Raw genomic sequence first — 26,652 nt, forward strand, 5'->3', positions numbered from 1 at the left:
TCAGTAACCACATTTCTTTTTAAACAATATTATTTACAATTATGGAGGATGTCACCGTTACACTCTGAATGTTTTGTTTTATTTAGGCAATTTCAAGTTAAGATCATTTTAAATGATTATTATTATTATTATTATTATTATTATTATTATTATTATTATTATTATTATTATTATAACACATCAGTTTATGAGTAAAGGAAACTGATATTTGGAAATGGAGAGCAAGTTGAGTAAAAAATCTGTTTGAAGAATGCATTTTATTTTGTTTTAACAAAATTAAACTAGCAACATTCTTTATAAACACAAGCACGCCAATCTTCACCATGTCTATTTTTAATTTTCAGAGGCTTCGATGTCAGTTGCCTAATGCAATGGGTTTTTATTTGTATGTTCTAATGTAGGTCATCTGTATGTTTTGCCAGGTATGAGGGTACTTTTTGTTTCGTCTTGATGAATTGTAGCCGAGGCATGGATTTCCACAGCTTTTCTTGTTATGTCCTCTATTTCCCTGAGATTTTAAAGTTCTTGAGGGTGTCTGACAACTTCTGATGCTGCTACTTTGTAAACCACTATTTCTACATCAGGGCATTTAGATGGGATGTTGTCAATCGTGCCATTGCTCTGACTAGCGGTATCACTGGAGGATTATCAAGTCTCATTGGACCAAATCATTTCTATCTTTAACTTTTTTTTTTTTTTTGCAATGCAAATGAGTTCACAGTTCTCTTGATCAAGCATTGCTTTTTGTCTGATGTTTCATGTTTTGGTTTGTACTGTATAACTATTGTTCTATAGAATTCAAAAGTGCTTTGTTATCACTCTCTTCTGAAGGACCTTTATCTTACTGCTAATTTATTGCTTTCAGGAATTCAAATTCATGGGCCAGTCACGCTCTCCTTCAGTGTCCCCTAGCAAGCACGCCTCCACCACATCCACAGCGGCGATGTCTCTGTTTGAACAGTACCATAACGTAGGAAATCCATTCGAAATGCAGACAGACTGCAAAGATGATGAAACAGAAGATGTATTGGCTTCTAATGGGGTACGAAATAAATGTTGCTGACCAGAGCATGTTTTATTTTTTTTATTTTTTTCCTGTTCAGAAAGCAATTTGGTATGCTAATGAAAAGCTTCAGGAAATGCATGCATTTGCACCCTTCACTTTATCTTCTTTGTTACAATGTTATTGCTGTGGGTCTTACTGCTTCCCCTTTAAAGCTGGCGTGTAAAATGTACTTGATAAAATGTACATTCGTAACAGATTCAAGTAAAAGTCAGCTGCATGACCAGGTATTAAGAAATGAGCCATCAGATTCATCTTCATTTAACAGTTCTGTCTATACATGATCAAAATTTTTCATGACATTTTACATACACTACACGTGTGATGAAAGTGTTAGGTACTCATTAACCTAGATGTTGTTTTGCTTTTTCAGTTTCTAGTTATAGTAGTAAAACGAACATTAATTCCTTCTATGTACTCACCACACATCATTAGCCAATCAACAATTAATTAGCATTGAGTATGTGCAAAGGTAAATAAATATACCACAATTATGTCGAGCATAATCATTTTAAGATGGAGAGTAGTTCCCTTTCAAGTACAAAACGTAACCATTACCGAATGGGTATTTACCCCCTAAAGACCCAAATTCTGAAAATTGTATACTAAAGCTGCTCAGCGAGCCTGTGACGCAGTCATGCCCCGCCCCCTAGGGCACAAAATGACTGTGCTCACAGATCTCAGTGCCACTTTTTCTTTCAAGACTGACCTGATCGGAGAGCCTTGTTAAGATAAGTACTATTTACATCTATCTGTATATATTCATATTTATTGTGTTTTTACACAAATTATATGAGATGTTAACGTAATAGTGTTCACTAATTATGTGTAATTTGTGCACTACGACCCTTTCTATATTAAATGTCATTTGCCATGTGTCTGCACAGTTCTGAATGCTGTCTAGATCATTTTGAATGACCTTTGCTGCTGCAAAGGTGTTTGACACTCCTCCTATTTTTTTTGTCATCTGCAGATTCTGGTATAGTTAGTTTGCTTACTATACCAGAATCTAAGTCATTAATGTAGATTAGAAATAGCAGAGTACCTAATGCTGATCCCGGTGGTACTCCACTGGTTACCTCACTCCATTTTGAGGTTTCTCCTCTAATCAGTACTTTATGTTTCTGTTAACCACTCCCTAATCCATGTGCATGCATTTCCTTGAATCCCTATGCGTTCAGTTTGAGAATTCATCTTTTATGCGGGACTTTGTCAAAAGCTTTCTGGAAATCTAAATAACCCATGTCATATACTTTGCAATTATCCATTGTTGATGTTGCATCCTCAAAAAAATCAAGCAGGTTAGTTAGACATGACCTCCCTTTCCTAAAACCATGCTTACTGTCTCCCGGGAAACTGTTACCATATAGGTAATTTTCCATTTTGGATCTTACTGAAGTTATTTAAAACTGGATAGGAACAGGTCGACATGTGGTGGATGTTGTCCGTATCCTCCTTTGCCAAACTTGTAAAAAGTAATCATTTAATATATTTGCAATTTTTCTGTTCATCTATGATTTTGCCATTTGTATCTCTTAGACATTTTACTTCCCCCTTGAATGTTCTTTTGCCTTTCTAACTTTTTGACTTGTGTTTGCACTATTTCTGATGTATAGCACTACCCCTCCGCCTCTTCTGTCCTGCCTGTCTTTCCTATACAATATACCCAGTAATACTCACTAATAGTATAATCGTCTCCATCATTTTTGGATAACCATGTTTCTTTAACACCTATCACATCGTTGTGCTCTTGGGGGTGGGGCCACGTCTGCGTCACAGGCTCAAAGAGTAGCTTTGGTATCCAGTTTTCAGGATTCAGGTCTTCAGAAGGTAAATACCCATTCGGTAATGGGTACATTTCTATTTCAGGGAACAAGGGTTATGATAATAACCTAACGTTTTACTGCTTTTTGAAGTTCATTCTGTCACCTTTTGATAGGCTTGACATTTATCCGTAATAATGAAAGGAGAAAGGCACTTTAAGTGAAAGAAAACATCAACATGTTTAAGGGTTGTTTGTGTTCTTTGTCAGTTGTAGGGTAGTTCCTTGCGCAAAGTTCATCACTTATACAGCAAGGAAAGTTTATATTTGTTCAGGGTATTGGCCAAAAGCACCATTTCACTTTTAATTTGTAGTTACCAATACCTGTCATACAGTAAGATAAATAAATCGCCAAAGGAAGGTAAAAATGGCCTCCTTTTTTTGCCGATTTTTGCAGACCCCAGGTACTTTTGTCCATGCATATGAATATTACAGGACATCTGAGTTTAATGACAATTAACTTGGTTTGTCAACATGGAAATGTACTATTGAATGCACTTATTGTGACATTTGTATCTGGAGATCTACCTAAATCGAGATTTTGCAGGAAACTGGGGGGACACCGTGAAATCTTTCTTCTATATATATAAGCTTTTTATTATTCCTTCGCCGTCTTGTGTGCACTTAGGCAAAAAATAAAATAAATAAATGTCCTTAGACGGATAAGATTTACAAAAAAATACTCCAAAGCAGTTAATGTTCTTGTTTACTGTTCAAATGACAACAACGTTTTAATCGGCCTATCAGTACGTCTGTACTGCTTTTCTGTGACCCGTGCTGTACAGTAGGGGGTGGGACAAAGTCAGTGCTGTCAAACTTAAAGCAAATTTAAAAACTTAATTTTGATACTTCTGAGATGACAGTTAGGCTACCATTCTAGGTATTACGTAATTTTATTATCCACGCGCAGACCGCTTGGCTTGCTGACACGGTATAGCCAAAATGTAGTCCTTTGAACTGGAACGGTGGGCTTGTTCTTGCAGGTCAAGAATTTGGGCTTCATAATGTTTCTGTGTAGGCCGACATGTTGAAGTACTTTGAGGGTAACCAAATGTTTAAAACTAAAAGTTAATATCTTTAAAGAGGTTAAAACATTCATCTGTTCTTTATTAGTATTCTAGTTTGTTTACATTTGCTAGCCTTGAGTTTGATCGAAGTTCAATGTAATGGAGCATTGTGCCTTTAAGATGAATAATTTGAACAGAAATAGGTGACGTCAGAGATCTACAATGATAAGAAATAAAAGAAAATATATCTAAAAAGCCTTCCCATCACATCACTCTCCGTGACTAGAAAATAGTTTATTTTTGTAAGTAGTAAAGAAATAGTACGTATTGCTTTATTAAACATTTAATTCGAACTGTGGCAAAAAAAATAAGTCATAGGCTAACATAAAAAACGGTCTTGTGCATGTTTCGTTTAAGGGTGCAACAAACACGACATATATTATGATGATAGGAATAATACATATAATATTTGATACTGTAAATTATTAATTTTAAGTTATTCAGTGTTGTGTTCGATATATGAGGTCAGTGGAGTGTCTTATTTTCTTTTTACTTACTTTTTGTTTAATACGCGATAGCTTTAGACAACTTTGAAGTTTACTGTAAAATCCGGTCCTGCGAAAGACTTGCAATGTGATTTATAGCTGGAATTGAGTAGATTTGGTCGGGTGATAGCAGACCACTCCCCCTTCTCAGCCCACTTGTGGTCAGCAAGCGATAGCTGCTTTTTGAAGGGCGAGAAGGACTTATTTTGGTTCCACGAAATTTCGCTTGGTATTTTTCTTGTGTTTTATTACTGCGAATGCTTTCGTGTCCTCATTCACAAAGTGCTAACTTTGATTTGTTCTGGCCAGAAACCAATATGGTCACTCTGGACAGCCACTGCAATAATTGAGCATGGGTGAATGTAATGTTTCTGTCCACAGTATGAGTCTGATGAATTGGAGAAGTGTGCTTACCAGGATTATGACAGTGACAGTGATGTCCCTGAAGAACTCAAGAGAGACTATGTGGATGAACAGACTGGAGATGCTCCTGTAAAAAGGTAGAAATCCCCTAAAGTGTTATGTTTCACTGTCACATTGTTTTAACCACTGGCCATATTCAGGATACAGACCACAGCTTCAATATACTGCCTTTAGTCACTACACTGCAGCTTTCTGTGATTCTTTCATTTACTTCACACGTACAAACAATGCATCTGAAATGCCATTGTCATTTCTACATGCACTGTAGATTACACGGTTAAATCATGTGTCTATTAACATCTGTGTGGCTTATCACTAGATTGAAATTAATTTACACACAGATTATGATAAACGTGTATGAAAAACAAAAGAGACACGCTGCACTGCCAAGCGAGATTATTTGGTCAAGCCATTCAGTGCTTTAACGTGTCGGGCTTCATTAGTAGGATCTTCCATCAGTACAATTAACTAACATATTTAAGTAACAAATTTTTTTTAAGTAACAAAACATATTTTTCCTAATACATTGTTGTAAATCTATGTGTGTTATTTGAAATTGAAAATGGGAAAACATGTAGAAGAAAGAGTAGCATTATGCTGTATAACTCCCATTATGATGTTTTAACACTCTTGAGATGCAGATGAATAATGGAATATGTTGTGTGCTGCCTTGGCATTGCAGAGTTTGGTAAATACATATCTCAGTGGCCTGGTAGATGCAGAAAGATAATTACAGCTGCTGGAAAATGATGAGTTTTTATTCTTTCAGAAAAACAGTAATTATCTTCCGAAGATGTATTTACAACCTTAAAGACCCTTTTTTTCCCAAAAGAATGAAATAAAGCCTTGCTCTTTTTGGAGAACAGCTTTTGAGCATTGTGTTTTAATTTGAAGTAAATGTAGCTTCTTGAACCATAAAGATGAAAGGTCTGTCACAGCTTTGCTGCAAGCATTAGTCTGAGCGATACATGCAATATCTGCAACTTTGCACAACTTTGTTTTCTTATGATGGGAATATTGTTATTATCCTCCCTGTTTATTTTTTTAAGCCATTTATTGTGTCCTACCCAAGTCTTTGTGTGTGATCCGTTCATGTGTATTTCCTGCCATACAGTATAGTATGTAGGTTTCCTAGCAATGTTTTTATCCAGTTACTGATTCACAAAATGTTGGGCTGATGGCAGTAATTCAGCTACTTATTTCCTCTCACTTTTGCATGACATTACAGTCCTCTAATCTGAACTAAATGAAGCCACAAAGCCTCAAAGCCTTTCCTGGCAGACATTTATACTGGAAAATACTTCTTAACATATTGGGAGACCGAGTTATCTAGTATTCCTTCTTTAGCACACAATCATTTCGGAATTCAGTTTAGTTTGAATAGCTTTCTGACTTACAGTAAATACAAGGTATGCTAGCTAAAAACTTTCAAATCTCCTGGTAATTGTTCTATAGTAGGCCTTATGGTGACTTTGGTCTATTTTTTCCAAAATGCTTCTACAACAGTTATCATCTCTTGACCGATGTGTCACAGTTCGGTGCTTTCTTTTTCACAGTTTTTCTTTCCTTTTACAGCCTGTCAAATGAACTGACATAACTAAAAACATTAACCATCACATGGCTAGCATGCAAGTTGAAATTCTTTGACAGATTAATAGCGCTGTAGCCTATGCCTTTGACTGCTGAACCAGCTCATGAATTTCCCGCCACCGCACAGCTACTTTAGCCCTATCACTTGGCCTGCTGTAATTATGTTTCTGATTTTGTAATTAGTGTGTCTCGAGATACCCTCAGGAGCAGGAAGAAGTCAGACTACAGCCTTAATAAGGTGAATGCACCCATCTTGACGAACACTACCTTGAACGTAATCAGGCTTGTTGGTGAGTAAGACAGTCTCATTTAACCGAAAGGTGATGGAAATGACCACCCATGAAGTGTAACATTTCTGTACTTCAATTTACAAAATATTTACAGTTGAAAACTGTACAATTTACACTTTATTTAACACTGTTTATTTTGGATTATTACTGTTAGGCAAGACATACACAATTTGGGATTTCAATATTCATCTGCTTTAAGTTTAGTTTTAAGGGTAATGTTTTAGTCTTGCAAGTAACATTGGCAAGTTTCCCCACCTTAGTTTATTTTTTTCAGTCTTTGTGTTTATGTTAATTTTGAAAACTCTATATATAATATATATATATATATATATATATATATATATATATAGCATGGTAGCATGTGCCACTGCCCTGTAGCACAGAAAGCTAAGGCTCAAAGGTCCTCATTTACTAAAGGTTCTTATGCGATAACACACATGTTATCGCATAAGAGAGTTATAGTTATGGCATGAGAGCACTAATGAGGCTAATGATATTCAGACGATTTTTACTAAACTGTGCTAACCATGAAGCACACCTTAAATCATGTGCTAGATAGCACGTTACGAGCAGAGAGCCATCTTAAAGCTGTCTGTCAGCACAAGGTACAGGTATGCACGCTACTATACATCCGAAACTCTGTAAATAAGTAAAACTCATTTTAAAATAAATGCGTTTATATACTAAAAATACATATACCAGCTGACTGCAAAAAATAAATAAATAAAAACAACCTTCGAACAGAAATGCGTCTCTATACAGGTATATTATGATTAAATAAAACTGTACAAACAAAGTAACTAACAGGACATTGAAAATAAATGTGTTCATGTAGCCTATAGACATAAAAAGCATGCAAAAGCTTACTATGCAAACGCAAAAAAAGACATAACTGCGTTCATACAGACATAATTTAAACACGGTAATATAAATAAAAAAAGGAAGTTGGGTTTACAATCACAACAGCACATAATACTAAAGAAGGAAGTGTTGACCTATATCAAATATCTGCATACAGTGCCCTTTTTTTTCTCCACATGATTAGGGCACAGCTGTACCATTGCATGTGTTGGCTGGCACTGGGTTCGAGACCTTCTGCATACTTGCTTTTACTTCTGCACAAATAATTCTGTACCTTCACAGCAAAACCTATTTGCTATGTACAGTATAGTTACTCCTAGTGAAGGCATTTCAATGTACAGAAATGCGTTCATCACTGAAATATGCCACCTGGTCTAAATGCCCACTCCATACTTCATTGTATTCAGAGTTTCATTAATGTATCCTAAGGGCTGCAGACTGATCTAATAAATACTGTACAAGAGAAATGCTTTTTATATATACTGTACAACCATGATGATGTCTAGGTAGGATTGTTTTATTTATTTATTTTTGCGATCCTGCCTTTCAAACGCCATTATAGAGTATTTAATACATATATTTAGTAAAAGTCAAGAACTGACAACTGCGTATCTCAGTCTCTGCACTTTTCTTTATAGACGAGTCCCCTTTGTCGTCATTTAGTCCTATGATAAGGCACCTCTTAATATGCTAATGATTTCCATAGCACACGTCTTAATAAGCAGCATTAACGTTAGTAAATACCAACTTAATTATAGTTTTAAGACGCGTCTTAGGGCTACTTTTAAGAACCTTTAATAAATGAGGCCCGAATAGTTTAGTGGAATAGTGGAACAGACAACAGTTTACTGTTTGACATCCATAAGGCCTTACAACGCTGTGATATATGTTGGACCCCAGTCACGCACAGCTTTGGTGTCAACAGTAGATTCTTCAAATCAGTCCTCTTAATGGGTACCCATGTAGTGCATGTAGCACTGGTTATATGTGGCTTCAGAACCTACTGTGTGTCAGCAATTGGCGGAAGCATTTTGTAAGAGGTAAGGGGATGATTTCAGAGCTTTTTCTCCAGTCTTGAATTGCCTGTTTTTGAAAGTAAAAAGGAACCTGATAATTTAACAAACTAGAACGGTCCAACTAAGTATATACTGTAAATATATTGTACTGTATTAATTTAATTGTCATAAACACCCTCCAGTTATTTTTATATCAGTTTGGGAAAATTAAAGTTGGAGTTTCAACTTTTCAAAAAGACTGAAGTAAATGCTTTAGAAATATGGCCCATATTTTCAGCAAAAAGATTACTTGAGTAGTGAAACTGTTTGGTAGTAATGGCTTGAATAAATCCCTTAAAGATCCACATGGATGAGGAATGATGTCAGTTTTGTAGGTGATGATTTTATGCCAGAGACTGCCCAGTGACACCCTCTCCCAGAAGCAGTTTCAATCAAATCAGTAATTGCTGTAATATATTGTTCTGAGGAGGCATAATAAATTAATCTAGCTCCACAGGCATTGACATGGTGCATCACACGTCCACCTAGAAATGTGGGATCAAAATTGTTCGTTGAGTTCATGGTAATAGCTTGAAATCTGGTGACTTGGTTATTTGATCACATGACACTTCAGCTGGGTCCACACCTGAGCGATCTTTGTGCAAAAGGTTGCTTACAGTAGAGACAAGCTCTACTTTCAAGTGATCTGCTGAGAGATTTGTAGTGACATTACACCATGTAACACATTTTTTTTTTTTTGTTCCTGGGTAGTAAGTGTTATTTCCTAATTGCTTATGCCTCAAAAGTATAGAAAATGGCTATTATTTCCCACAAACTTTGCTTTTGTGACCAGGACAGTGATATTTCAAAATATCACTATTTCCAATGGGAAAATGGGAAAATTTGTGTCTTTTCGTTCACATAAAGTCAGAAAAAACAACATATGAATCCAAATTAACATGTATTTATACTAAAGTAATACAAAAATGACTACAAAAGATTTAGAAGTGAGTATTTTTTTGAGATTTACGATTATACTATATTTACATAGTGTTACATAGTGTTATATATCATATACACAGTTATGAAATGTGATTGGTTGTTACAATCTCTTGACTGTTGTTTACTTTGCTGTAGTAAAGAGGGGGTCAATTTAAAAAGATGTCAGCTATATGCCCTGTGTTTCTGACGAGCTCAACCAGTTCTTCATCTGTAATTAGTTAAGACACAGTTTGCTAAAGATAACAGAAATAAAAAAAAAATGCACACACTTCTAAATGCAGAAAAACTTGTTGCGCAACTAGTTGCTCAGGTGTGGGCTCAGCTTAATAGGCTCCAATACGGTAGGCTGAGTTACAAAGCTCACTATGAAAGGCACAAGAACATCATCATTTTTTCAAAGAATTTATGACTTATGCTAAAATGGAGAAAAACAAAAACAACCCTTTTGTATCATTAAGGAGATACAGGCAGACCCTGAGGGTGTTTGTTGAGTTTCTCGTGGACCTAACTATAGTACCAGCAGATTGCAGTGTCTGACATAGTCCCAGTACAAATTATACTGTGATTTTCCCTCCTATGATGCAGCATGCACAAGATATCTGTCGAATAAAATTTAGAACACAAAATCATCCATCATAAGTGCCATAGGACATACAGTTTGTTTGGCAGTATTTCATGATGCTTTTCAAGTAAAGGTTAAGGGTATCACATTTTAAAAGGCTTTTCTATTGTGAGACTCGTTCAGGACACCAACTGCTGTATTTCAGTACTGTGAATGATTTTGTAATTCATCTCAGCAGTATGCATCAAAAACACAAATCAAATAACTTTTCTGTTTTTTCCTTTTTTTTTTTCTTGATACTGCACTTACTGTCTCTCCAGAAAGTACAGGTGACAGGCCTGATTAACTTGTGGAATGGCTTGCAGGTGCAAACAAATGGGTTAGCTCAGTGCAAGGATAGCCAGATTTGGTTTGCAGTCATCAATATTAATAAGATATACTTTGTTTTACTCTGTTGTCTTGCATAGTACATCCTGGTTAAATTTCAGAAACCAGATTTTCTGTTTAGACTGCAGATGGTGTTTTGTGCTCATTTGCAGATGTCTGATTAACTTCATTAAAGTATTTTGTGGTCTTTTTGAATAGTTTTTTCGTCTTATCTCCATACGATTAGGGGTTACTAGAGCAGAGGTTGGATTTCTGTGACATTTATTAAAAGTAAATTGAGTTCTCTGAAGTAATCAGTTGGACGAGAGCTTGTTTTTAATAGTTTAAGTACTATTAAAAATGATTTGTTTCAGCCTAGCCCATTTGTTTAACAGATATAAACGCAATCCAACAGTTACTAGTAATAACTGCCAAAACTACATTTTATTGCTGTACAGGTTTTTGGCTGTAAAAAATGCATTTGCACATTTTGTTACTTTTTTTTTTCCCTTGACCTTTCAATCACCACTGTGCAGAACACTAAATTGGTAAAACATATTGCTGTGATGAATCAGGTGGCTTTTCTACCAGGCTGATCTGTTCTGTCATAGCTGAATGACATGTGGTCTGCTGTGTAATTCAGACCTCCAGCAGCTTGTGAAGCAAAGTGAGTGTTTTTTCCCTGCCTTATCTGCTTGGATTCAGAAAACACAGTGAAAACAATCCCATATTTCACTGAGTGTGTTTCCTTTCCTGCAGCTTAGGGAGTATACTAATGTAACTGCTAAAACAATATGTGTTTCAGGGTTTTCTAAATTGCTGTAACACAAGAAAAATGTAACCTATTCTTTTAATGTTTTCTTTGTTTCAGGGAAGTACATGCAGATGATGAATATCCTGAAACCAATAGCCTTTGATGTGATCCACTGCATGTCACAATTATTTGATTACTACTTGTATGCAGTCTACACATTCTTTGGCCGAAATGATATGGTGAGAAAAGTTACAAGGAGCATGTTCTTCTTGTAACTGACAACATACCTGATTGCTTTCAAAGTTATTTTGTTACTTATTTCTAACATTTGAGTTTCAGTTTTAATGTGTGTAGTATTTCTTTTATTTATTTTTTTCCGTTTCAAGTAAAGGTTTATAAAAAATATTCAATTAGTTAGAACACAAAGGTCTAGTGACGGTCAGCTGGTTAAAAAAGTGAACATAGTTTTAAAGAGAGAGGGTGTTCCATGGAAGGCCTTTTACAATTGTTAGCATTAAAGTAACAGTGAAATGTTTTGCTCGAGTTTTCTTTAATTATTGTTTGGATAATGTTGTTTCTAATTGTTTTAATCAATTTGAAGGAGACCTGTTGTCATTAACCTCTTGCTGTACATGTAATAGATTTAAAGTTGAGATGGCAAGGTTGAGATGTATAATTTATCACACATCTTGTAATTCTTATTTTAGCTTTGCTAATGGCCCCGCCCTTTAGTCGCATCATTTAGAGGTCTGAGTTAATGAAATATATACCCTGGCTAAAGGCTTTTTCACCCAAATGTAAAGCATGAGTTCTCCCGGTAGGTTATCCATCTTAATGATTTGGAGCACAGGTTGAAAGCCATGATTAAATAGTTTCACCCTTCTACAAAATAACATAATTATTTCCCTTGGAATGTACAGTCACAAAATGTATTACTGCACACAAGCCCGCATTGTTTCATTTGTCTGAAATGTATTTTAAGAAAGAAGCAATATACAGTGCTAGCTTGTTATAACGCAACCTGTTATAGTGTGGAATCGGTTGAAACACAGTGAGGTCATGGTTCCCATTTCCCATATAATACAATTTGACTCATAACGTTCCAGATGCTTTAAGTGATCCTGGTGATACTATTGTGAATTATTATGCTAGGAAGATCAAAATAAATTATAAAATTATTATAATAAATATTATCTCCCTTCTTCTCAGTACTCTCCCTTCCTGGGTTGTTCAGGAAGGTTAGGGGCCTGCACTCTACGTCGTAAGAAATACGTTATGACTGTTCCCATAATGCTCTTTCCTATCAGGGGGCAGAACTGAGAGACAAGCTCCTATTAGAGTGCAAGACTGTCTGTTATTTTTGGTGTGGCCCAGGGAATAATCACCGTAATAAACTGTGGATTCGAGTACCTGCAAATTGTGTGTGTCTCCTTCCTTCATTTTCCACCATTTTGGGAATAAAAATGCAGATATTCGTTATAAGGCGAAACATAAATAACACAGTCTTCTAATTATGGACCCCAACAACTGCATTGTAATGGGGTAGCACTGAAATGGGTTTTAAGAATATTAGAATTCGCTGCCCTTGAGGGATGTATTTACGAACATGAGCTGAGTTATTCTGCCCATTATGTACTTCAGTGATACTAATAAATCAAATAAATAATTGGATATGCAGAACATGCAGTACAGTTATAGGATGTAAGAACACATGCAAATATATTAAAGAATATGGGAGAAACTCTGGAAAACCCAGAGTTCACCAGAATTGCACGTTTCTAAAGATGATTTTCCCCTAAGGTCCCAATGAGCCTACTATAGATCCCCAAGCTAGGCAGGACATTCCTCCACTGCCCCTTATGTGGCTAATGGATGCTGCAACATGAAATCGATCAGCCACTAATCTTGATATTAACTGCAAAGAATCAGCAGCCAGTTCCAATTGTACCGTACCTCAAATGATCAATGATACCCACTTAATTACTGAACTGAATGTTATTCAAAATGTGTTCCGTGCAGATTAGAAAATCTGATCCTTAGCCAAATACACAGGTTTAGCATACTAACCGTTCTGATTGAAAAGATAAATTACATGTCTTTGTAGTTGTGCTGAATTAAAAAATAAATAAATAAAATAAAACCTTGAGCAGAAGATTGAAGAGCCACAATTCCACACCATATGTGACCTACCGAAGATTACTTTACCTCCTTGATCCCACCCAGGTGGTTATGAATGGATTTGAGCAGTCTTTCTTATTTATTTTTGTAACAAACTGATATGCAGTCTTAATTATTGTTTTGATTTTTTCTCTATATTTCAAAGCAAGTGCTTAATCCATCAGTTTCTGTGCCTGGCAAAGAACAAAGCACTTCTAGGCAGATGACAGTCTGCTCGGTAAGATTCTGGGGTTTGTACCCTTAGCTATAACTAGGATTTGTCACTTGTCAGAAACTGGTTGCTGTGCTTTCATGCAGAGATTCCGTTAATTTTAATGATTCCCCCTTGTATGTGCTTTCTTAACTGTCTTAGTCCTCCTTTAGTTTTTGCAACTCATTTAGAAGTAGTGGTGTTTGAAATACATTTCCAACTGTTGGTTCCATGAGCTTTAGAGTTTTTGGATCTTTACCAAAGTTCCATAGGCAAGAAACCTTTTGATAATGTCCCAATAGACTGTGGTGATTTTCAAATGCTGGTGGATTGTTTCTGACAAGAAAAAGAGAAACAAAATGAACATTGTATAAATGCTAACATGTTTGTTAGATTTAACTTGGCTTTACTGTTTTCTAAATTTGACATTGGTATCACAAAGAATTCACTGAGCTATCATTTCAACAGTTTGGATGGAAGTACCCTGTCAGGGTTATGAAACAGTATGGTGAATGCTGTCTGGTTTTGAGCACTGTATAAACCCATAAAAAAAAAACAAGTATCTATATTTAAATCACCCTGTATTGAATACTTCAGATGTTAAAAACAAAAGGTTTCAGTACTGGTCTGGGTGGAAGAGGTGACTAAAATAAATACTAAATAAAACAAGTGTATGGGTTTGATCAATCAGCAAAAAAACTGCCTTCTGATGTTTATGGAATTTTGTTTCTTTTTTTTTTTTTCTTTTGCAGTATGAATCATCTGGACTTGGACTAATCAGCAGTAGACTACGAACAACTCTAAATAGAATACAAGAGGGTCTTATTGACCTGGTAAGGATTTGAACTTCAATATGTTGCTATTTTTTTTACCATCCAAAGAACAATTCGTGTGTGCAGATTATTCAGTGTTCCTTCCTTTCGTAGTCTTTTTGAAGGTTGTGAAGATGGTGATTCTCTGAGGTTGCAGATCAGTTAGTCAAGGTGACAGACACCTCTGACCTCTTTACATTAATCTCAATTCAGAACAATTGGCTGGCAACCTCTTGATTTTCATGTGCAATAAAAAAAAAATTACTACACATGTCCCTACACATTAGGAGAAATCATTGGCACTATTTGTCAATCTAGGAGTGTTTATTTGTATTTATTATTAATGTTTGTGTTTGTATTTCTTCTAGCCACTTGATATAGAATAATACAACAGTGTTATATATGAAGACATTATTTTAAGTATTGTGACCGTTTACAGAGTTGCTATGGATGTATGGCATGGACACCTGTGAAGTGTTATTTAAATCAAGAAGCAATTAGAGAACACTAATTATGTTCACCCTTTTCCTCATCCCAACACAAATTAGCGTGGCTCCCAACTATTTTTTAATTAAGTTATGAGACTGAATGAAAGATTTTCTTTATACAATTAAACAATAGCGAGAACTAGCAAAGTATATTAGAAGTTACCAGGGGTGAGATGGGTTTACGCAACCAGATAGAATATGTAGTAATATAATAATAGTAATACTATCTTTATTTTTATATAGCCCCTTTCATAGTGGACCACCATCACAAAACGCTTAACAGAGGTAGGCTGTGAACTGCGCATTATATGCAGAGTCACTTACAATAGGACATTGATTTAACATGTCATCCGCAGGATGGAGGTTAAGTGACTTGTGCAAGGTCTCAGTGCGTTCAGTTGTTGAAATTAGTTCTTGGTTTTTCCCACCCCCAAGTGTGAAAATACCTTTATGGTCCCAATTAAGAGAAAGTAGTGTGTGCTGACTATGCACATAGCACACATTAATCTTGTGTGCTGGAGTGAAAAGGTCAATTATCACTAAGCATTGTTCCTTATGTATGTCAGGGGGCAAATGTAGGATTTTGTAAAGTTAATAAATAGTACGTTTTTCTGGTGCAATTACCTTATAAAAGTTTACCATCGTAAAAGAACAGCAAAGTGTAATAAAGCATAGTTAAAGCATGGCATTCTGAAGCATGATAAAAACATGGCAAACCATGTTAAAGTGTGATAAGTGCATAGTAAAACTACAGGCAAAGCATGTACAAACTGCAGTATTACTGTGCTAAACTTGTAAAAGGGATGAATTGCTGTGTTCATTTCTTTTTCTGTTTTCTTGAAGCACTGGAGCAGTCTCGTTATACAGGCCTGGAGTCAATGTGCTGAAAATAAGTAAAACAATAGGTTAAAAGTATAAGCTTAAATTGGTAAACACTAACAGTTGGAGATCAAAATAAAGTTTATCAATGAGTAAATAAGCATTAAAGATAGCAAGAAACAGCTTAGAGAATATCAATAATAACAGTAATGAAAAACAAACTTAGCATAGAGATATACAGTATGAAGTTTTGACAGTTTTCCTAGAATCTGTAGAAATTGTACAGGAAGGTGGTGGTACTTAACCTTGATAACTGGTTGCCTTTTCTTAATTACTCTGCAGCTTAATGTTTAATTGAGAATACTTTTTATTGTGTGTTACAATCACTAAGGGAACAAAATCGTGGGTTTTCACCAGCATCTTTGGAAGAGAGAACGATCAGGCCGGTTGTGTTTCAAGGTTTATTTTTAGATTTTCGAGTGAAAGGAACATTGTTTCTTGACAATTTTATGTAAAATAAATAAATAAATAAATAAAAGTGTGTGATTTGTGACAAGGACTTCCGGGTATAGACTGGTTTTACATAAATAATAAAATAAACACACAAATGAGGAGGCTGTGTATTCCACAGTTATTGGGGTCTAGTGCTGTTAGTGCTCTAGTGCTGTTGTGCTTAATTTTCATTATTACTATGTGCTGTTTGACAATGTAGAGGTCAAAAGGTAATTTAAACACAAATCACAAAATTAGAAGAGCGTTGTTGTAGAATTGATTGTGTAAATGTGGAGTTGCTTGTCTAATTAACAAAACTATAGAATGTTTACATTTATTGTAGATTTAAAATGTGTATTAAGACCAAGTCTTTCTTGGGGATTGTTTCCTACTGGGAGACTGTAGCCCTTGCTGTTTATTAATTCTCCCTGAGCTGAAATTGTTTCTGCAATTCTAAGATGTCTGAAGGTAAAGTGCTGTAAAAAATACTCAGCTTTTTGTTCTCATCAGAGCATTACTAGAGAAATAACAACCCATGTAGTAGGATACCTATGGCATTGCTTGTTTTAGTTTCCATTGTTCTGTCACGCTTGTTATTGTGCTTAATGTATTGTTTTCATGTTCATTGTTTATACGTATTGTGTTTAATGGAAAGAAATAGAAAGCCACTGGTTTTGGGTGTGTTTTATTTTGAAGACAGTCATGTCCAACATTAACTCCTGGTTAAAGGTTTTTGGGGTTCAAGCATTAAGGGGTGGAACAAGCTGTTGGTTAATAGTCATTATTGCCTCTAAGTAGTTAGAAGTCAATATTTGGGGCATATAACTACAAACAGCTTTTGTCAATACAGGGTTAAAAGTTGGGCTTTTTGGTTCCTTTGTTTCAGTATAAAAATAAAGTGGTCATAAAAAAAAAATGTGTAGTAAACAGATATCTAGGAGAGGTGTGGTATGAATGATTTATCTCAGGTCGACCAAAAAAAAAAATAGGCTTACAATAAAAGCCAGCTAAAAGGTTTTTTGTAATTAAATGTCATCAGTTCCAAAGGAGTAAGGGGAAAAGGCTTGTACTTTCACTGTTGCCGATGATAATTACTTTCAATCAAATTGTTAAATTCCTTCAAAAAATGTTATGTAAGAGAAAAGCCAAATTTGGGAACTGTAGATGTGTGTGGGTTCCTCTGGGTTTTCTCTCTACAGTTTGTAAAAGAAAGAAATCATGGCAAATCTGTTTACCCTAGAGCATGTGCTTTGTTTTTGTCTCTACAGACACTGTGATCTACAAAGTAGCTAAAAGGGTACAGTACAAAATAACAAAATTATCCCCTGTTAATTGCCAGCTGTAACTTTAGTCTTTTTGCTAGAGGTGGAATCGGCAACCAGTTTCCAAATCAGATGTTGTACAGCTTAGAATGAGTGAACTGTTTATGAAGCAAATGTGCACCCTTAAAAAAGAATGATTAATCAGTCAATCAATATTTAATTGAGGCATGCAAGCTAAAAGCCATTGCCATCTCTAATTGATTAATCTATGAATTGTTGCATCTTTGGTCAGGACGTAGAACTTTTCAGGTATTGATATACAACAATTGTCATCTAATTGCATTAACAGTCATTTAAAAGTGCACTAAAACACCACTGCTTTCTGATATTACCAATTGTCAATGTTCAAGTAACTGAAGCCAAGAAAGTGCCCTGTCTTTGTATCTAAGTCTGGGAGTTGCTACTGTTTGCAGTAACAGGTATACTATAAAGCCATTGTTTGTGTTCACTAGGAACACTTAAATTAAACTCAATTAAAGGTTAGTTATTTTTCAAAATACAGTCCAGAGTAATTTTTTGTCACATATATTATCTATTATTTTATGACCTAAATATACTTTTACTATGCAATTTTTAACAAATTATTGTGATAGTTGTATTTAATTTTAGTTAAAATAATTCCAAAAAAAGGTTGAAAAATTGGATGAGAAGACAGTTGACAGTATTTGGCTTATAGTTCATCTGTATCAGCTATACAGTACTGTATGGCTGCATTTAAATTCATAGTATTTCACTTTGAATACCTATTATTAAAATTGCAGTTCAATGAACACAAAGCTCACATAGTTTATGAAGAGAAGTGTCTGGATCAGTGGCACCTGGGATTCTATGGTCACCATTTTTTGTGAATCCCTGGAAAGACATCCATGAAAGAATTTCCTGTCGCTCGCATCAAACCTGTTTTAAAAATGACCAGGGGGAGTTTGTTTTAAAGAGTACATGTTTTGAAGATCTATATTTAATCACCCAGTTCATCAGTTCACAGACATCACAATGCGGTCTAGAATAAATTAGCTATATTCAAGTCTGATCTCGTTTTATAAATATGAAAATACTAATTTGCCCATTTCTGACATTAGTGAATACAATATAACTGTGCACTTATATTTACTTCTTTGCAATGATTTATGCATACACGATTTGTAGTTTTTTAAATTCTTATTTCGTTCTCCTGGAAAAAAAAAAATAATAATAATTTTGAGAACGTCTTACATATTTAACGGTTTGGCCTCCCAGATATGTAACTGTTAGGATATTTCCTTTGACATTTATTAAACGTTTTGTTTTTACTGATCTGCGATCTGCAATGGCGGCTGCGTGAGAGATTGATGCAACAAAATTTGTAAAGTATACAACAACTTGAGAAAGAAAAAAGCCAAAAGTTAAAGATTATTATTTAATTTTGTCAAGCCAAGTTCATGAACCTGACTCATATACTTAGATCACTCGGATACATATTTGGTGCTATTTCTGGCTTGTTGGTCCCATGTCAGTTTAAGACGTAAAGAAAGCTGTTATCACACCTTTTTTTTTTTTTTTTTTTTAATTCTTAAAAGCCCAGAGATGATTGTTTAATTTTTTTAATACATTTTGTTTTTAAATTTGTACCCAGTTTTTGGCTCCATTGTTCCCTTTATCGCTTGTAGGCAAATACACATATTTTAAAACAAATTGAACACAGTAATCACTTTAACATCTTCTTTGACAGCTGTTGTATTTTCTTACTCATTGAAAAATTCATGCTGATTAAAAAAGATGCTTGTGTTATTGTTGCTGTAAAATGTTAAGCCCTCTTTGAAATCAGACAATTATTATAGAGCAGGGTGGTGGATGTTGTGGTGTTCAAACAAGTAAAAAGATTGCCTGCACACTTATGAAGCGCCACAATTTTTATTAATTTAAATTACAAAACCATGCCATCAGATAAAGTCAGTGTTTCAATCTACAAAAGATCTTCATCAGGATATGAGAATGTTGCAACAAGCTTGTCTTAAATAGAACATTAATTTACATCCATTAGATACAGGTGAACAAGCACATTATCAGACAAAGGAAATTTAAACCAGACTGCCTTGTTACATTGTTACAAAGGCAAGTCAACACTGTTACTAATACTAAGTCTCATTAAGAACAATCTTCACACATGTTAAATTATGTATATATGTATCACACACACACACACCCCAGCCCAACCCTCGTTATATGGCCCCTTGCTATACTGCGGATTCAGATATATCACAGTCCTGGAGTTGGCTGCCCATTATTACAGTTTAACTATGCACAATTGCACATAGAGTTACTGTTCGTTTTATATTGTACTATCACAAACAAAAATATACAAAACAAATAAAAACAAATAATTAATATCGTACTGTTATCATATTTGCATGCATTGCACAGTAACACAAAGCAAATTACATATCTACTTGCTGAAACGGTTTTTATTTTAGCCAACGAGGTGTTCACGTGTGGCAGCAATGCACTGGCAAAAGCCACAGGGCAGTGACGTCAGCTCCCTAGCAACAAGCCTCCTATGTTTGTAATGGGGATTCTTTCAATGCAGTGGGTTTGTGGAGAGGACAATCATGTGCCAATGTTTCTTAATAACATCCTTAAAGTGATGTCCCTAAACTGAGTACTACATTACATACTGTACAGATTGTTCTTTGACCATTCTTTCTTCTGGTATTAGACTTTGTGATTGTGTGACTGAACCGAATCAATGGGCAGCCCTGCCTATCCATTCCTCTGCATAACAACTCTCTTTCGTTTCGTTCAGTGGGTTTGCGATAAAGGTCCATGCTTAACCTATTGTCTTTGATAATCAAAATATCCAAAATATTCTATTGAATCGGGTCAAATTCTAATGTAAAGTTCAAATGTTCACTGACACTATTAAAATATGCATGAAAATGTACTAATTGTGCCCGAGTACCCCTCCATATCTAAAGTATGTCATCGATGTAGCAAGCCAAAGTCGTATGTAATGTGAAAAAGGGATACGCACAGGATCATAAATATAAAGGTCTTTAATTCACCAATAACCAAAAATAACTTCAATTTGTCATGTATTGCCCTAGTAAACTGCACTGTAGAGTCAGTCACTATTAGAGGCTGATAAAGGAGGTGTCAAAAACATACCACAATTACTAGAAAAAAACTCCTTGACCTTAATTTTCGTAAATACTTCTACAAATCCATAACTGTATCACAGTCATGACATGGGGTAGACGGAACAAAACATAAATCTTTACTTAATACACTCAATTGAAGATCTGACAGTGACTTACTAGAAAGGTTAACCACATTCAATGTGTCTGGCTGCGTGTCCAAGGTCTGTGCTGGATGTTTTTTTTTTCTTCCCCTCCTACAGACTTGCATTTGAAACAGTGTAACAAGGCAGTCTGTCTGATATAATGTGCTTGTTCACCTGTATCTAATGGATGTAAATTAATGGTCTATTTAAGACTTTCTCGTATCCTGATGAAGATCTTTTTTAGATTGAAACGTTGATTTCACCTGATGGCATGGTGTTCTTAATTAAAATTAATAAAAATTGTGGAGCTTCATAAGTGTGCGGGCATTCTGTCTTTTTACTTGTTTGGACCAATTTGTGCCCTGTACCTTTTTTAATTAATGGATGTGCGTATAAACGTTTTTTGATAAACAGAGTTCAAAAATAAGAGATGTCTTCATTAATTCCTCTTCTGTTCTAACATTTTTCTTACAATAAGGCAGCAGCTACTTTTAAGTAAGTTGGCTATTAATATTTGTTTACAGCAAGAACTTCAACTTCAGAGCTAGTTTTTATAATTGATTATGATTAGTATTCATTATATATACAACATATATTGTGTCTATTATAAATGACTATTTCGGATGTATAAATAGGCAGTTCAGCTTGCTTGATCTTCTCCAGTTGAATGGCGAGTCTCTTCATGCTTAAGTAAGACAGCATGCCTTTCTAACAGAGATGTTGTTCTGTCATCCATCACCTCTGCCTCATAGCCCTATAAACACAGGTGCATCTAGCGGCATTGTCAGCGTTTCAATTCCCTGTGGTTAATGTTCTGTTTGCGTCTCACTATTTTAATTCTTGCTGAGAAGAATATCACAAATATACAATCCTGGATCTTTCATACTCTAAAGAAGGGTTATTTGGTCCTGGAGATCTGTAGCAGTTAATTGCACCAATTAGTAATAGACCCCCTACACATATTGATTATAATACATGGTTGTGTTACTTCCTGTACTGCTCTTAGATGACATATTACTGTCATAGTCTATGAATGAGAACTCCCCTCAGCAGTATAGAACACCCAAACTACTTGGTTATCTTTTGGTTAAACTTCATGTATGTTACCTTGAAAGTAAAAATGTACTGTGATTGTCCCAGATTAGCTGACCTTGTAAAAGAACGACAGTGTGGTGTTAGCTTGAACCCAAGGTCCTCATGTAGCATGCTTGTATACCAGTCTCATCTCAGACAGCTGACCATGTACCTCTCTCGAGAATGACTGAAGCCTGCATGGTAGTTATAGTGGAGGGCCAGCTAATGCTATAGATATTACTGTGTAACTGATTTGCTTTTTGAGGACCGTTATGACCCATATATGATCTTGTTAATTATAAGGTTCAAATCTTAGTTACATCAGGGAGATTGGAGGGTGGTAATAGTGTATCCAGTGGGTTATCGGTAAGAAGTTTCCTGTCAAAGGTTCACTGGAATCGTAGTGAGAGCTTTAGTTAAGAAGCCAGAACAGCGTATGGCAGAGAGGAACACGTTAAAGCTTTTCCAGCCTCTCTGAAAATAGGTCCTTTTTATTTTGACTGCAATTTTCTCACAATCATGTACTTAATTAATTTAAGTTTGTTTTACTCTTAAACCAGCCTTTTGTAAATAACTCCAATTAGAAGACTGTATTGACTAAATAAGGAACTGTTTTTAAAGAACATCATTAATCATTACTCTGCTGAAATGGAACATGATTATTACGTATCAAAATCTGCTCCACTTGTGTTACAGGTAATTACTTCTTACATATGTTTAAAATTAATAGTAAGTTAATTTTAAGTTCCATAAAATTAAACACTATGGGCTCAGATTTATTGTATAATTGTAATTCTTTTTGTTAATTTAAACTTTAAAATCTTATCTGTTTGATAGTTAATCACTTCATGCATAAACTGATTTTTCTGAGATTGTATGTATTGGTAATATCTTACATAGGCAAGGATGGAAATTAATACAAATACCTCCTAATTCTTATCTTTAATAATATACTGCACATTATCTTTTTTATTTTTGTTCTAATATATTTCCCACTTATGTATCTGTTTTTACTTTTAGTGAATAGCATGGAAGCAGAACAGTGAGATGCAATTTCAGATTAAATCAGAAAGTGCAAGCCAGAGAAATCTTTTTTTATTAACATTTATTTATCTGAAAATATAATTTGTGTAAGAACTAATACAGTGCAATGTCTGCCTAGTCTTATGAATGAACAGAAGTCAAGGGCTATCTTAGTTTAATGCTTATTCTTATTGTGTCCAAAGTAATAAAGCACCTGTTTAACATTTCTACATAATTATACTAATGACTGCTTTAGATGGAAGAATGTCATATTTTGTTTTGGGTTGGGATTTTAACTTCTGCCTAGCTGTCTTGTTAATATGCCTCTCGGGACTTCAGATTTCCTGTCTCCTTCTGGCACCCTGCTTGGCTGCCATACTTTGGAGTTAGATGCCTCTAAGGGCCTTCTGTCTGTCTAATGACAAATATTGTTGACAGTTCACCTGATTTTCTTACAACTTGAATGACACATTATACAATTGTGCTTCTCACTCGTTGGTTGCAGTCTTTAACGTTTTTTTTTTTTTTTAAATTTTAACATTAAAGCTTCTTTTCTGTTGAAAATTATTTGGAAACAGTTAATATCAAGGACTAGATTTTGTACAAACTTTTTTTTTAAATTATTTTTACAGGCTCGGATATAAATAAATAAATAAATAAATAAATACATTGTAAAGTACTGGTTCAGTACTATGTTCCTAATTAATTGTTAACCAGTGCATTAATTATCTAGCAAGTTTGCTTTTCAGTGTCAGTAAATATTGTTAATGTGAAAAAAAAGTAAGCCTTGATCCCATCTGTAAATATGGCTGAGGTCAATATTGACTAAGCTAAAGCAAGCGCAGATAGCTTCGATATGGACAGTCACACGGTTATTCTGTTCTGTCTGCATCAAGGTTTTAGACTATGTTAAATAAAAGTGCATAGTCAAGCACATTAAAAGTCATGGTAAACCAAAAATATGGAGAAAAGATTCAAAATAAGGTGAAAGCTTTTTACATCCCTCTCAAAAAAAGTGACAATCCCAAAATGTGAGGGTTCCTAAATGGGCATGTTAAAAGGGGAGGGGGGGCGGCGGACGGACTTTATACCTAAAGCAACTCAGCTGTGATGGATCCATCTTCCCATAAGCAACAACGTGGCTGAACTGAAGGGTCAGTACATGGCTATCATTTTGGATGAATATATAGACAGCTTGAATAGATATTTGGGAAGTATTCTATTTCAGCTGTCAGACAAATGCCAGGCAGCTGCCAAACTCGTAGAAACAGTGGTCTGAACATGTTAATTAGGCTATGGTTTCACAAGCTGTTGTAAAAACCCTTGTGCAACCAAATTAAATTTTCAAATGTAGTGGTTTGTGTGTCAGATAATGCAAAGTACAGGAAAGTCATTCAAAAACAGTCTGGGTTGTATTTCAGCCAACTGTATTCATGTGACTTGCTGGGCACACATTCCAACATTACTTGGCAAGTTCTGGCACCCTGTTTACTGAAGTGAAAATTGTTCTGCAAAGCCTCATTTAAACTGATTTCAGAGACTACCTAATTAACCATGATTTTAAAAACCCGACATTACCTCCAGAACCTGTTGTAACACAATGGTTCAAATTCGTTGAGTATCGCAGCAGTCATGTCGCTTTCTACTAATGATTTGTTGCTCAGGAAATTGAAACGGAGGATGAGTCTGCTGTTTTAGCAGAGCTCAGTGTTTTGCTGCAGACTGAATTACTTGGCAGATTTAATATTTAAACAATCAGAAGTAATGGCAATTGTTGAGAAATTGTTTAGAATTACAGTCTACTTTAGCAACAGAAGTATAATGTTGCATCAGAATTACTTGCTGAACTTTATGAAGAATGGAATGCATCATATAATTGAATGTGTCAAGTTTTTCATAACTGCACAGCTAAACTGTAGAGTTACTTAAATACAGACAAACAACCAGCATCCTTGATACCAAGCTAGTTGATTTACTCTCCCACAAATGTGACTACGAATAGAGCATCCCACTAATGAGTTTATTACTTGAAGGTGAGTGGGCGGTTTACCTGAACATTGTAAAGGAACATCTGAGTAAGTTGTCTCTCTTTAGTTTTTGACACCGCATGGACAGCTGTTTGCCAATTTTAGCCAGATTGCTGGAGTTGTATTGGTAATCCCGTGCAATTCAGTTGATGCTGAATGCAGTTTTTCCAAGTAGTTGGAAAGTATAAAGATGAAGCCTAAATGAAGTTTAATATGACTTAAGCATTTCTCTCCTGTCAGTATAGGTATTTGTTTGAAGATACTGGCATTAAAACGTGTTGTTATTGGTGTTGCATAGAAGAGCATTTATGTGCAGTAGCTTTGGACTTCCTGTTTATTTTTATTGAAACCTTTTTTTTTTTTCTTGAATCTTAAGGACAGGTTTACCTGAGAAAGACACAGGGACATTTAAGCACAGTGTTTTCATGAACTGTTATTGCTGCAGAGTGCAGTTAGGCAGCTTTTTTTTTGGATTGTTGTGGCAATGTTGCCCCGCCCCTGTGTATATTTACTCGTGCTCGTAACCCGTATTACATCCTGTGTACCAATGACTATACACCAACATTAACACGCCACACGCATAACACACCATAACATGTTATAGATGCTGTCTCATAGTATCAGTTATCAGCAACAGTGCAAACAACAAATCCTGAGAGCCCAATAACAGGGTTCATGCTGCCCCAAGATACACATTCTCAGCTCAATTTGACAAGCTTAATGGGAGTGTTCATTCTGAGGCTGAAATGACTTGCTACACATCCGAACATATCATGAATATTTAAGGACTTTACAGGCCTTTGAGGTTGTTAAAGCCAACATAAGAGCATAATATTTAATCCGTCACAAGTTTACAAGGTAATAAACATGCAGAAGTAATTTTGCAATGCCATCCGGAAGATTGTAGTAGTTGTGACTTGTAGCTATTCTACTGTACATCGTGTTTTTTGTTAAAAAATTAAGTACTGAGCTGGTGGCACCAAATGGACACTAAGTTTTGAGTAAGTTAGAAAATACCTTGTCAGTAATTTGTATTATCAAGAATCTAAAGCCAAATGCATACTGTCAGTTTTTATTGATGTTACACTAAAACTGAATTAAAAGTTTAATTACAGATCAATGAAAAGTACTGTGCATTTTCTTGAAAATACGTATGGAAGTGAACTTTTAAAAAGTATGCACTGCAAATGACCTGCACATCCCATTCTGATCACAGGCATTTTTAAAACACAAAACATGTCCTCAACATCAGGACAGCTCGAAGGGAAGGTCTAAAATGAATTGTCATGTGTGTAGTGTTTTCTTTCGCTGTTAGTTTGTTGGAGTAGTTTAGTAGGCTTGTGCAACCTCAGGAACCGAAAAAACAAACAGTTGTAATGCCTTGGTATTATAATACCTTTAACTACAGCGATAATCAATCAGCATCACCTAGAATTTTAGGATTTAGACTGTGTGTATATATATATAATATTGATCTTATTTTTTTTATTTAGCACCATAAAATCAAAGAAGCTACAAAATTATATTACAGAAGTCTACCGGATGCCATAATAGTAGTAGAGTATTTCATGTTAGAGGAAGGGCAGATAAATAAAATGACTGATGGCTATCTGCTGAAAGGTACAGTTATTTTTGTTTCTGGAGTTGCAAAGCAATCTTGTTTTGTTCAGATAGTTGTATTAAAAGAAAAA

General features: G+C 35.2%; 1 protein-coding gene across 2 annotated transcripts in view; it reads left to right on the forward strand.

The window, feature by feature from the left end:
• The window catches only part of LOC121313550 (syndetin), a 146,176-nt gene that overhangs the window by 81,152 nt on the left and 38,372 nt on the right, over window positions 1–26,652 (forward strand). The window contains exons 18-23 of one of the 2 annotated variants that reach the window (XM_041246230.1): window positions 866–1,042; window positions 4,819–4,937; window positions 6,634–6,740; window positions 11,398–11,519; window positions 13,604–13,675; window positions 14,401–14,481. In XM_041246230.1, the coding sequence (XP_041102164.1) occupies window positions 866–1,042; window positions 4,819–4,937; window positions 6,634–6,740; window positions 11,398–11,519; window positions 13,604–13,675; window positions 14,401–14,481 (678 nt within the window). The remainder of the gene's footprint in view (window positions 1–865; window positions 1,043–4,818; window positions 4,938–6,633; window positions 6,741–11,397; window positions 11,520–13,603; window positions 13,676–14,400; window positions 14,482–26,652) is intronic. The other variant, XM_041246231.1, reaches the window with a different exon arrangement.

This window comes from Polyodon spathula, chromosome 3 (assembly GCF_017654505.1).
Source record: "Polyodon spathula isolate WHYD16114869_AA chromosome 3, ASM1765450v1, whole genome shotgun sequence".
Classification (NCBI taxonomy): Eukaryota; Metazoa; Chordata; class Actinopteri; order Acipenseriformes; family Polyodontidae; genus Polyodon; species Polyodon spathula.